At 37.2% G+C, this 14,626-nt stretch overlaps 1 protein-coding gene across 1 annotated transcript in view; it reads right to left on the bottom strand.

Moving 5' to 3' along the window:
- Window positions 1-14,626, bottom strand: part of TTC27 (tetratricopeptide repeat domain 27) — a 134,035-nt gene that overhangs the window by 10,500 nt on the left and 108,909 nt on the right. The window contains exons 14-16 of the mRNA XM_074165184.1: window positions 9,660-9,758; window positions 8,306-8,358; window positions 3,658-3,823 (exon numbers count right to left, since the gene is read on the bottom strand). Coding sequence (XP_074021285.1) covers window positions 3,658-3,823; window positions 8,306-8,358; window positions 9,660-9,758 — 318 coding nt within the window. The remainder of the gene's footprint in view (window positions 1-3,657; window positions 3,824-8,305; window positions 8,359-9,659; window positions 9,759-14,626) is intronic.

Here is a 14,626-nt window from a genome sequence, read left to right as displayed (position 1 = left end):
AGTATGACATCGCACCGTCTGCATTCCTCCTTCTCCTTTGCTTTTGTGGATTATCTGTGTTTGCTAAAAACTGAAAAACAAACCACCATTGGGCAACATTGGGAAAAACCTTAGAAACAAACCAAATAATTTTTAAATGCTGTGATTGCTATCACTTAATCTCATTCTACAACTGTTCTACAAACAGCTCCTTTCATATAAAAATTCACTTGGTCAAACCATTTTTAGAAGCTTCACTAATACTAATCAAACTTGACAGCGCTCAAGCAAGAAGAGAACCCTTAGATACCAGATCCAAAATGACAAATCTTCAGTCTGTGAACTCTCCCTATGCCCCTCCCAAATTAAAGTTTTATTATAAAGACAATTGTCATTTAAAAGAAATTTAGCTACTTAAAAGAAACAGAGCTCCAGAAGTTATTCATTCCTACCCGTAGTCCTCAAAATCCCCTTGGAACATTCTCTTGCAGCCTTTGATTAGAAACAGTCCAGCAATACGAACCGCTGAAACCAGGGTGATATTTGATGGAAAGGGTAACAGAAAAACTTTGCTAGATTTTCAACACAGAATTGCAGAGGGAAGCATTTGTCCATATCTCAGAATTCAAATTCTTTGACAGCACAGGATAAAGATCTGGTTTCTGAAAGCAATGTAGCAGGAACAGCTTTTCCACCCACAAAGTAACTTAGTCACAGAACTGCAACTTTCCAAGTAAAAAAGACTACTTGCCTCCATGCACGTGGTGCAAAGTAGTGTGATTAGCAGTTGCAGAAATCTTCAGGTACAATTACCACCTCAGAGTAGTAATTCAGAGGCTAACTTGATAATTACAATAGGTAAGGCTTTATTCTCAATTCCTTTTTATTGACTGATCTACTCTCTGAAACTACAGATAATTCAGTGAGCCTTTATCTTTTATTACATAACATCTATATTGAAAGTTTTCAAGGTGTATTTCTCAGTAGGTTAATGAACATTAAAAGGAATATGGAAATTTGAAGAATTTTAAGAACCAGGAAGGAAGGAAGGTAAGAAAGCATGCTTATAACATTTAAGGGGAATACTAGAAAACTGAGACTTCTGAAAGTATGCCCTTTGCTGTAAACTTGCATTGCATTGTTGCTCATTTTTGAAGAGGCCTTCAGCTCTTCATTGTTCAGTTCTGTCTGCAGAATCTGTAGATGCGTATCTTCAAGCCTCATGATATCCTGATCTCAGAACCTTTGCCATAAGGATGACATCGTTAAATAACTAGAATAGCTTAGAAGCAATATTTCCCAAAGCTACATTCCGTACTCCGAAGTCTGGCACAAAAAGACAGCAATGGCCTAACAGAAAAGACGATGGAGACATGAGTGCCTTACTGTTACTAGAAGAAATCAACGATTTACAAATATGACTTCATATTATGCTGAAATAAAAGAATCTGATGTAACTACACAAACCAAGGACATTTCAACTTATATGTTCTATTGCACACTCTTAATTGATGCATTCAATCTCACAAGGGGTATTCTGCAACAACGACTATGCTAAAAGTGATTAGTGATTGACTTTCTGTTTTCACAAAGAACTGGAATCAATGACTCGACTTGTTTCTTCTAGTCCCGTGCATTTATATTTCTGGATTTTCAAATTCCTACCTTCTTTCTCACCACTATCATCTAACAAATACTAACTGTAACCTGAGAGAAGGCCATGCTATGTTGCATGGAACAGAGAGAGGTGTATGCTTCCATTTATTCATGTTCATGACTTGACTTTGTTAAGATACAATTGCACAAGAGGGTTATAGAGCATCTCTATTGAAAAGAGGCCAGCTGGCAAACGGGAGAGGCACAGAAATTAATGGCGAGCTTTGTAAACAATCTCAGCAGAAGCTTTTAGTTTTATATGCCTTTTTTTTGTTTTGCTATGGAACACTCTTCCTTGTAAGATTATTGACTAAAGCCTTTCTGAAATTCTTTAATCGGGCTCTGAGGTTTTTCTTGGCCAACTAGTAAAATCCTTCTAATTGAGGAAACTGTATTAGAAGTTATGATGAAATCTATAAAGTGCTTTACATATCAGAAGCCAAAGTTAAAATTAGGATGCCAAAAAAACCCCAACTTTAGGATACATAGCATATATACACTTCTGTAAAAATGATAATAGTTGCATGAGAACAAGATGAAAAAAGCTATACAACAAAAATAGAAATATAGTGCAAGCAATATCCTAAAATAGTTTTATAAAATATCCTACATAAAATTTGTCAAAACACATTAATAGGAATGTGTATAATCTCAAAATATCTAAAATGGACAAATATATGTAGGAAGTTCTATTCCTGGCCAGCTGTCAATCTGACTAAAATAATACAGTAGGTCACCCCTAAAAATGTTATCTAAATTAACTGAGAAAAAAATTCATTAAAAAAGCCAACCATCTATAAGATGTTCCATGAATAATCACACAAGTCCCACCAGTACCACAATACTGTACCTGCCAAACTCACTAATCTTTACCATAGACTATTTTCCATAGATACTTGTGAATGCATAGAGAGTTTGAGACTCTTTAATGCTCAGCCATATCAACCCCAAAAGATTTTATTCATACAGATGTTATCCTGTGGATGGTTGGCTTTATAGTAGTAAGTATTATAGTCATATAAAATTTGTTATTAAAAAGTAAACTGAAAAAAGTTTTTAACATCCCTGCCCCCCATGAAATGAGATGTTTCCACAACCATAACTATTCTATCTGTTCTCTCTCCTCATCACTGGACTCAAATTCCCAAGATCCAGGAAAGGTACTTTTAATCACTTTATGGGATAAGAAAAGAAACATACTCCTGGGATCAATGACCAGCAGCATCCGTGTCCTTTTATCCTGGTACGACACACAAACTCCCTTAGAGTTCATAAACTGTTCAACCAGATCCATTAGTTTTGCAAAGGCTTTTGAAGGTGTTTCACTACTCTGCTTAAGGGATTCCTGGGCTTGCCTTTCAGATTCACCTTGCTATTTTCACTGAGTATACACAACGTTGCTTGGGTCAGGACCTGGTTTTACGCAAGGCAACATCCCAGCTGAAGCTATTGAAGTAGGCTCTCTGGATTTTATCCAGAGCATACATTTACAAACACAGAAGGTAACTGAACTACAGTGGAAGATGACCAAAATACCTCCTTTATTTTTCTTTGTTCTGATTATTAAGAATCAATGTTCTAACTGTAATGCATTCAATCTATGAAACATAATTCACTTTCCACGCTCATTTGTGGAATTTTCAAATGCATGTGAAAAACTTACCTTTCTTTAAACTAAATAATTTATAGTCTTTCTGATACTAAGATAGGCAGGGACAATACAGAAAGATAGGGTTATGCATTGTGTTTTATTTAAGAATAGACCTTAATACTGCAAGGCTCATATTTCTCCTTCCACAATGGCTGAGGCAACCTGGATGCAGAAGTTTTCCTTTTTGTCCATCTTTACTTTAAATACTTAGTCTTACAGTCCAGATCTCAAAAAAATTAAATGGCTTGCCTACATAATTTCACTGGTATGTGTACTATCAATACTGATACCATTATCAGCAGAAATCTCTCTCTGTCTCAGAAGAAAAATTAATGAACATATAGGATGACTTAACACAAAAAGTTCCCCACCTGTGTATCCTTGTACTTTTCTCTTAAGTCCATGAGCCGATGATAAGCTTTAATTGCTTCTGAAAACTCTCCAACATCTGTACTGGTGAGAAGATAGTTTTCCCATATTTGCCAGTGCTCATAGTTGCACTTGAGAGCTTCTTGGAGGGTTCGAAATGCTTTGATTCTAATCAATAAAAAAAATGATAGAAAAGAAGATCCTATATTAAAGATTTAATATAGAATATTTCTACATTAAAATCATCTGGCACTGCATCAACTAAAAAACTGCTTATTTAAAAAATCAGGTTTAGAAAAAAGTGCAATGTAAAAGTTACTGTTCATAATTTACAATACTGAGAATTCCTTAATCTCTCTTGCCAATTACTTTCTATCAGCTGACTCCATAGTACCCTTCTAGAGTCTAAACTAGGCAGTTTCTGTGTTAGCTCTCATAATTACAGTTTGACAAAAATTCATTATAATTGTGCCATCTATGTCAATATTTTCTTTCCTGAATTTTTAACTGGAATCACGAGAAAACAATCTTACTCATGCTGCAGTTGTAACATACATTAAAAAATTAAAAAGCACTGATTTTTAATGGCAGATGCAGAATGATATTGACACATTTCATCACACAAAAGAAGGTTACTTAACAATAACAGCTTTTTGTGATTTATTTTAAACATTTGCATGTGGTAAATGTGCATACTCATTGCATAGAAGCCCAGCATTTTCAACCATTTTTTTCTTATCTCAGCTGTAAGCTTTGCTTATACTCTCTGTTCCCTGACACTACACTGCTCAGTACAACTGTATCAGAGTGGCCCCCAACACTATTAGGGTCCTTCACCAAAGGTGCTGCCCAGCGAACCCTCTTATAGTGGCAGGAGGAATTGTTGTGGAATAAAGGTGGGCAGAATAATTCCTATAAAGTCACTATCAAGTCAGGAAGCATCTTTATTTTTTCATATGGATCCACCGCAGGTAACTCTACCATTCCCTTACTCAAGGAGAGAATTAATGGCATTCTCTGGTAAGGAACATAGAATCATCGTAGAATCAGAAAATGGTTAGAGTTGGAAGGGACCATAAAGATCATTCAGTTCCAACCCCCCTGCCATGGGCAGGGACACGTCGCACTAGACCAGGTTGCTCAAAGCCCCATCCAGCCTGGCCTTAAACACCTCCAGGGATGGGGCACCTACAGCTTCTCTGGGCAACCTGTTCCAGTGCCTCACCACCCTCACAGTAAAGAATTTCTTTCTGGTATCTAATCTAAATCTCCCCTCTTTCAGTTTAAAACTGTCATCTATTGTCCTATCGCTACACTCCCTGAAAAAGAGTCACTCTCCACCTTTTCTGTAGACAGTTTGGCCAAATCAAGAACATGGGCTGAAAGCAGCTGACCTAAAAGTTTACAGAGAGGTATGACCTCCTGCACCACACACAATCAATGTTGCCAGAGAGGTAGAAGGGTTAAGAAGTCTTAATGCAATCTGAAGCGTGTGTTGGTAAGGTCTGGGTGCCTACTGTTTAAAGCTTTAAAAGTACTGCCAAAAGTTTCAATAAATTTGAAACTTTAAAAAAAAGCTTTGCTAGAGAATCAGAATGATATGGTTCTTAGGACTTTAAGAGACTGAAGCTTACTCTCAGCTGGATGCTCATGATATCCAGAAAAACACAAAGGAATATAACTTTAAATGAAAACTTGAAACAGTTTTCCCAGGCTGGTAAAAAGCTTCTTTGAGGAGGTATGACAATAAATCTTTTCATAATAAAGATCATATAAAGATGGCTTGTTATCAAAATTTGCAGTTCACTTGCTCTATTGCTTAAGTTGCTGAAAGTGCTGTCTCTAAAGAAAGACAGCTCAAATAAATTGTTGGTTGAGTTTCAAAAAGAGGGTCCAGGAGAGTGCAAACATCCCAGCCCAGAAAAGGGAATATCTAACTAGTGGATCCGGCCATTAAAAGTTTGGAATGGTTGGGTCAGGGAAAAATGTCCGTAACTGCCAATCTAAGCCACAGTATTAAAAGAGTTACCAAATACACACAAAGAGAGCTGACTGATAGAGCAAAATTATTGAAGGAAACCAGGTCATTTGGCATAGCTACAGCAGAATAGTCCACTGGCAGGATTTTCCCATGTTCACTCCCCTTTTTCTCTCTTTTGATATATATAATGCTGCTGAGTAAATGTATTAACAGTTGGGTCTCCTCCACTGTTAACAATCCTAGCAAGGGATTTCAAAGCTCGATTTTGATAGATTATATTAGAAAAGAACAGAGACCTGCTCCTTCCTCTGTGGATTTTGCTACAAAGGAAGCTGGGATCTGCCACAGCTCTCTGATAGGCTACAAGATGCTCTTGGTGACTGATATACCACAATCACCTTGAAAATCTATTTCTGAAACTGGTCTTCAACATCTGCAGGATTAGCCCGTATGATCTCCCCATCTTGCCAGAAAAGTTAGTAAGTTATCAGGAAGACAGATGCCAATCAGGTGGAACTGTGAAATGTAGACAAGATACCAGAGGGACAGGATGGAAATCGTATTCCTCAAATCCTCGTTCTTGCTATGCTAATAAAGTCCTCTTAATAAGTCATATAATGATAGAGTATACTTAACCAGGGCAACAGTTAAGCCAATTCATATCCAAACAGGAAATTAGTGCATCATCCTGTCTTGGAAACCAGGAATCTTTCACCCAAAGGACAGAGGGCCAGTCCCAGTTTGTTCTGAGAAATACGAGATCTAGATTTCAAAGGCCTCCTGGCACCCAGAGAAATTTTTCTGGTAAACCGAAGAGCAGAGTCTGTTTTCATCACAATTAATTTTTCTGGAGGAAATTCAGAATACACAAAACTTGTGGACTCTTAAAAACAAACAACCCCAAAACCCAACAAAACTCCTTTCATTTGGGTGTCAGCAAGTTGTCTGCATACACTTTTCAAAAAGACTTACACATTTTATATTTGTCTGTTGTACGAGACTCCGCTAAGTCTTACCCAAATGCACAATCCTTGGGTGGGACTGATTTAAAAGCCTAATTGGAGTAAAGCTTGATTTTGATGAGGGAGCAAAAGAAAACAATTAACTTAAATATCTTATTATTGTTTTCTTTTTTTTAATCCTCCCCCCACTTTACTTTTTTTCTAGACCACTTGGCCCCCCAAAAGAAATTACATGAAGTGTACTACTACAGATACCCTTCCTCTGTTTTGAGAGTTGGTTAAACTAACTCACACACCATCTTGATCTATAAGAGACTACACAAATAATCTAAGAGGTTGCTGTTGCACAGCAAATACAGTCCACACTCAGTTATCAGCATGTAATACAGACTTAAGATTTCCTATACACAAATCCCTCTCCCACGTGATTCCTGTGGAAAAAAAAGCTGAGAAACATGCCCCCCTTTACTGCCTTTCATACAATATCAAATAGGTCCAAGTTTGTATGTATTTAGCGTGTTAAATCACAACAGTAGATTGAAAATAATAAAATTAAATAAAATAAAATTTAACCCATGAAGTGAAACTAATCACTCAGTGATGAAAGCTACTCAGCCTTGTATGAACAGACAGAAAAATTACTTTGATTAGAGATACTTTTATGAAACAAGCATAAGCCAGGACACTGACAATCTGACACACCCTTTTGAACTTTATGCTAAAGAAGGAGCAACTATCACGCACAGTCTAAGACAATAAATTGGGCACTCTGAAGGCACTGCTGAAGTTTAAAGGAACTACTGAAAAATTAAAAGCAGCTCTTGATTTCTACTACTTTTTAGTCTTGAGTAGTTATTCTAACCTTCATTTTCTCTTCCCTCCTACTCCCATTAGAATATCAAACCACCTCTTGAATTCTTTTATGTTATTATTTCTCACATTTCCTTAATATGTTTATCAATTTACCCTTTTGTGTAAATTTACTATTCTTTTTTTTAGTTTGACTGCATAACTGTATAAATTCATGTCAGATTTTGAGTAAGGTTTTTAAAAATTTATCTTATTCTTTTGTTTCATTCTTTGGGGACAAGTTATAATGTGAAAATTCTTCTTAAATATTAAGTTCTTTCCAGTATTCTGTGTCTACAAGTAACTTTTATTACATTGAGTTGAAATACAGAACAAGGAAGGCAGTCCATTTAGGTCAAAGAGTCTTGTACTAATGGCTAATTTGGAGGGAAAAGAACAAGTGAACTATTATGTGTGTAGATCTCTATCTGCTTTCATAATATAAAAAATAAACTGCCTGGTTTTCCCTCAAATCTACCGAGATTAATGTACTATGAATTGACATAGGTCTGAATATATAGATTGCTTGAAATGGACATATCTCTTCAACTTCAAAGTCAATCTAGCTTCCAACTTTAATATGAATGTTTTGCACTGGTTGTACTTACTACATCAGAAATATTTTTAACAGGAAAAAAACTTAGGGTGAGAGGTTGCTACTTTTATAAACCTTATAAAACTATTTCTGGCAAAATGAAATAAGTTATCAATGGTCCAACCTGGGAGAGAGAACTACAGTGGTAAGACTTACAAAACATGAGGTAACCACTACAAGAATAAAAAACTCAATGTCAAAAAAAGGACATCCCAATTATTTATTCTGGAAGCAGTATCATCAAATCCTTTTGAAGCACTTACTTCTGTTTTAATCTGATATAAGCAGTTGATAAATTGTTCCAGGCCTCAGCATTCTGTAATGATAAATGGAGAAATACCAAAAAATTATTAACTTATGTTACGCTTACTTCATAAAAATATGTAAATAAAATTACTGTGAAATATTATCGATTTTGCTAATCATGCATATTAACACATATTTTCTATAAGGCAGTCAAAATATTACACTGAAATAGTAAATATTATATTCAAATAAAAACACATGAATAAATATTACTGATTACAGCAACAATCAGGGATATAAATATCAATTAAGTGCTTTCTGGTTGGAATACACTAAGTCAGCTCTTGCCTTCAGTTTAAACTGTAAATAGGCATCCTTTTCTGGAACTAGCTGGGGTAGCTGGAGCGGTCAGTGCTCTCAGCAGCTCATCACTTCTCACTTGCTGGAGGCTACTTACCTGCACTGCACTGCTCGTGGAAAAAATTATCTGAATGTCCCCTAATGCACCTCAGGCAAAACTAACAGGGTTAGTTCCAACAGTGCTTATCAACTGTTTTAGCTGAAAAGGATTACGGGGTGCTCAGAAAATCTTTCCTCTGGTAAAACCAGCAGAGCCATGTACAGAGATGAGTCTTGCCCATCACCTTACACTGCTGTAGATTTGAAGCCGCACCACTGAATTCAGCAAAGTGACATGAAAAAAGAATACTCTGTCACCTTTCATTGCTTTCTCATTCTTTTCCTCAAGAGAAAAGAATGAATGACAGTTTCTATCAAGTCGGTGGCATTAACTCTAAGCGAGCAACATGCTTTTTGACAAAAGTATTGCCGGTACGTTCCCAAGAGGTAATCCAGCTGATGCCTCTGCTATCTCAATGCACAGTCACACTCAAAACTGCAATATTGTACACATGCTTGCCCTGTGCATCTGGAAAAACTGGCTAAATTCTCCCTGTGCTTATGAAATATATAGTTACAAATTTACCTGTCACACAACCACTTATTTGACTTTTTCTTCAGGAGAATTTGATTACTTAGTCTTCTAAGTATTTTAATTTAGTTTTCTTGTTTTGCCTCTATCTTTAGCACTCCTCACTGTCGATTCATTCCCTTTTCTCTGTTTTAGCAATGTATGCAAGGATAAAGGAATTTCTGCTCATACATATTTTAACATTCACACACGCATACTTGGATGAAGTTAAGTATTGGGCCAGTGTTTTTACGATGCCTCATGAAAAAAATATACCCTTCATGCACAAGTTTAATTTATTCAAAGGGCTAAGGCTCAAACAAGTTTTTCAGTACTGCTTTGCTTGTTTATAATGAAAACATCCTTGTTGCTTTTAGATAAGCCATCTGAATCCAACATACATCTGGTTCCAACGTCACACAGCGCTGAAATGCTTTGGCAGCCCCTTCGTAGCCTTCTAAAGCAATGTATGCACAGCCCAAGGAAAACCATACACCTAGCTGGAGAGAAAAAATGGGTGATTACGTATATATGTACATACATATTTCTGCAGAAAAGAAATAATTTTGCCTGGATGCTCAAACACACACTACTCTTGTTGATTTTACCTGATTTTCAGCTACCATAATAGCATTGCATTGGAATAAATAATATCCTGTATGCAGAATACAGGAAAACTTTATGTTCAAAGTTTCAATAAATATGGATATAGAAAGGTGTTCACTATATAAAGATCACTTAACCATAAGTGAAGCGCTTTTTCTACTTGCCAGGATATCAGTCTTCTCTAGTTTGTAACACAATGTTACTGATGCTACGATATGGAGGCAAAAAGCATACAGAAAATTGAATAGGTCATGGAGATGGAAGAATATTGCTATGTGTTAAAGAAGACTTCAGCATCAGTCATATAGAAAATAACTGTGTAAACAAACAACAGAACTGCTATAGCTTAAAATTTCAGGCCGCAGTGAAAAAAGCAGTATGAAGACTGTTTCTTGGAATACTTGACTAAAATAGAGAAGTTAACATAGTGGGAGATATCAGAAGGTTGTGAAAATAGAAATCTCAGAAAATACAGGGAGATTTCAATTATTCAACATAGTTTAGTAAATACCATAACGGACACAATTCCAAGGCTAAATCTTTTAGATATAGAGAAGCTGGTCAGAAGACAGTACAGCCTTGATCCTGACCAGTATGAATGATCAGGTTAAAAACGTTACCATACAAAAGATACTTTGTAATGCATCTGGAGTCGTTAGTCCTGCAAGAACAAAAGCTACCCATTTAATACAGAGAATGGGGAAGGACTCTTCATCAGGGAGTGTAGTGATAGGACAACAGGTAATAGTTTTAAACTGAAAGATATAGTAGATTTAGATTAGATATTAGGAAGAAAATCTTTGCTGTGAGGGTGGTGAGGCACTGGAACAGGTTGCCCAGGGAAGCTGTGGCTGCCCCATCCCTGGTGGTGTTCAAGACCAGGCTGGATGGGGCTTTGAGCAACCTGGTCTAGTGGGAGGTGTCCCTGCCTATGGCAGGGGAGCTGGAGCTAGATAATTTTTAAGGACCCTTCCAACTCTAACCATTCTCTAATTCCATGATTACATGTTAAATGTAATTTAAAAGCTACTTAAAATGGAAAAGCTGTGTTAAAAACTAAAAAGGGGCAGGTAAAGAGTAAAGATCTGCAGAAGACCTGAAACATTTAAAGACAAGACATTTCAAGGCTTGGAGAAACTGCATATCATCTTTCAAAAAGGCTCTAAAAAGACTAGAGAGGCATAACAATTAAAAAAAATAAAGGGGATTATTAAAAATAAGAGGACATAGTTTAAAAGCTGGTGTGCTACAAATGAGAAAGCTGCAAAAGAACAAATCTGACAAGTTAACTAGAAAAACGTGGTAGCTGTGTAAAAACCACACAGAATCAAAAACCCAAACAAACAAAAAACCAAGGTTCATTGTCTTTGACCTACTATAGCAATGAAATGGTATTTTATCATCCCTTAGATACCTGGAAAGGAAGCATGAATTTCTTCCACAATATTAGAAGGGCAGTGACTCTTTAAAAATTTATTTAGGATACGGTTTAAGAATAGACTTGAGCTATTTTGTGTGGAAAGAATGGTAAGAATTCCCCTTTTATTGGGGAGGGCACAAATTTGCTGATTCCACTGGCTGATGTAACAATTGCTCTGCGGAAAGTGACGGACTGAAAGGTAGCGTAAGGAAAACTTTGTCCAATGTTCAAAAAAATCTTTTGTCAAGGCTTGTGGAACTAGGTTAAAGTTCTTTTTTGGAAATACAAAAAAGTGTGTTGCCTAGAGGTTCAAATGTCGCTACTGATTGGAAAAACACATGAAAATGAGCTGTAAATTTTTATACTTTTCAAAACTGAAGACAGTGACCAGCAAAGAAAGATAATTTAAGCTTTGACTCTTTGTTAAAACTTGCCATCAGGAATTTCCAGGCAAGTCTTCAATAATTCTCAATGATTATTAAATGCTTTAAAAAAAGTCTAAACAATTCTCTCATATTAATGGGAATCTGTTTCCAAAATAACCTCGTTACAGTATAGCTGAATATTTAAAAAGAAAAAAAGCCCAAATCCTATACCTGAAGAAACTTCTTTAGTGTTTTTTTTTTTCAAAACCCAGTAAACTCTTGAGTACAATATTCTTAGGAATACAGCAGTGTTAGTTTAGAACCAATCTATACCCTGCAGAGCAAAATTAGTCTTTGAATTCTGAATTACTTTTGAATTACTTTGAATTACTACAACATTTTTAGAGCTCTAGTTGAGTGAAATCCTAGCTGAGTACCTTTTTAATTACTCATTTTTTGGCATAATTTTTCTCCCTTATAATTCAGTTTCTTCTGAACACAACACACTGACAGAACATGCTGTAGTTTTAAGTAGGCAGAGAGACTTTTCTCGTCATCTCCAGTGAGAGAGACTAGCTCAACTCTTAAATTACTTTTACTATTACAAAATGAACGAGGATTGTTGAGAATAAGGCTCTCATTGCATTGTCCAAAACTTTAAATTCCAGATGTAGTTGATGGCAAGCTGACTTCTGAAGTGTGACTGTTTTCCCAACTTGGAGAGAGATCACTTGTCTTGCTTCACACCAAAGAAAATTAGCTTGAGAAGTTATGAGCCAAATAATCAAGCACAAAAGAGGATTATTCTTTTTTTGCAGACTGTGACATGGTGGAGAATGGTGTGGGCACAAAAAAGGTGCTATGAGCACGCTGTTAAATTCAATTGTGAAGCAATTGGATATAGAGAACCATACACTGTTCAGTACAAGAACTAACAAATCTGTTATTTAACTGTAAGTTTTGTAACACAGACTTCTTACCATTGGAGAACTGACTGCATGAGCTCTTTGATCTCTAGAATTATCCCAGTCTACCCCTTGTAAGATGTTCGCAGTGAAAGTGCAAGAGAAATGCATGTCACCCACTAGGCATGTACTAGAACAAGTAATTCTGTGAGCAGCAGTGCTTATGAAGACAAGTTTCAGATATATTTGAACTGTAAGACTTCCATTCCTCTGTGGATTCTCCAAAGTCCAATATGGTGTTGGCTCATAGTGCAAAGATCTAGCCTCAGAGACCCGAACCAAACTTGACCAGTTGGCCAAAGAGTATACAAGATTGAAGGAGGGTTGACAGAGAATGGTATATTCCCCAAAACAGGTATTTTGGGGAATCAGTTGCTGCAGCCTGAAAGTCCCTTCTGTCAAGAAGGTTTCTGATAACCACGAAAAAAAGGTAATTTCTTTGTAATAGGGAGTCTTTCTTTACCTGATAAATTATTCACAATTCTGGGCACAATTTGTTAATTAATATTTTTCCTTGTATTAAAGCCCTTGCATCTAGAATCACCTTACTCTCTGCTCTTTCCACAAGACATCCTGGCATGGGAAACAATTCATTTCTGTAGTGACAGAATACAGATAGACTTTAGAAGACAGAGATATGTCAATCCACAGTATCCATTTGCTCAGTCTATTTGCTTGAAACAATTAGTTTGAATCTTAAATAGAGCTTCCTGAACAACAAGAGGAGGAAATGTTCGCTTTCCTATATGGACTGGCCTATTTTTCTTGGATTGCCTTTCATTTTAAGCTTCCTTTGGATAGGACACAAAATAAAAAAGCATCTCCACAGAATATTTCTCAGCTTTGAGCCCTGTAGACCATTCTCTGCAGCCCTCTATTATCCAGGAGTCCTCTTGATTTCAGTAAGGTTCCTGTCTGAGTAAATATGTATTTTGTAGGCATTTTGTGAGTCAGTAAGAGAACTGAAACACAAGGGAAGCATTTTTGTTCATTTTGCTTTCCATTCTAAAGGTTGAGTTACCTGGTTAAGTTACCTGGAGTTCACTTGAATAAGAACAGGACTCTGATTCACTGGAATAAAATATATCATTGAAATACAAAGAAGTTTTAGGATATTAGATTTGAAAGATTGGAGGTCTTTAAAACTTTCTACAGCAGAAGCCCAGATAGTTATCACGGAATCACAGAATTGTTGGAGTTGGAAGGGACCTTCTAGAGATCATCTAGTCCAACTCCCCTGCCAAAGCAGGATTGCCCAGAGCACATTACTCAGGACTGCATCCAGGCGGGTCTGGAAAATCTCCAGAGAAGGGGACTCCACGACCTCCCTAGGCAGCCTGTTCCAGTGCTCTGTCACCCTCACCGGAAAGAAGTTCTTCCTCATATTTGAATGGAACTTCCTATGTTCCAGCTTGTGCCCGTTGCCCCTCGTCCTGTCACTGGGAACCACTGAAAGGAGTCCGGCTCCATCCTCCCTCAAACCACCCTTTAGAAATGTATAAGCATTAATAAGGTCTCCCCTCAGCCTTCTCTTCTCCAGGCTAAAGAGTCCCAGCTCTCTCAGCCTTTCCTCATAAGGGAGATGCTACAATACCTTAATCATCTTTGTTGCCCTACGCTGGAGTCTCTCCAGTAGTTCCCTGTCTCTCTTGAACTGGGGAGCCCAGAACTGGATGCAGTATTCCAGTTGTGGCCTCACCAGTGCAGATATTCCAGTTGTGGCCTCACCAGTGCAGAGTAGAGGGGAAGAATGACCTCCCTCGACCTACTGGTCACACTCTTCCCTATGCAGCCCAGGATTCCATTGGCCCTCTTTGCGACAAGGGCACATTGCTGGCTCATGGACAGTTTACTATCCACCAGGACCCCCAGATCCTTTTCCTCAGAAGTGCTTCCTGGCAGGTCCATCCCTAATCTATATTGGTATCTGGCATTCTTCCTCCCCAGGTGCAGGACCCTACACTTGCCCTTATTGAACCTCATTAGGTTCTTCCTTGCCCAGCTCTCCAGCC

The sequence above is a fragment of the Numenius arquata genome, chromosome 2, assembly GCF_964106895.1.
Source record: "Numenius arquata chromosome 2, bNumArq3.hap1.1, whole genome shotgun sequence".
NCBI lineage: Eukaryota > Metazoa > Chordata > Aves > Charadriiformes > Scolopacidae > Numenius > Numenius arquata.
The sequence above is the reverse complement of the archived record's forward strand: the minus strand, read 5'-3'. Positions and strand labels throughout refer to the sequence as shown.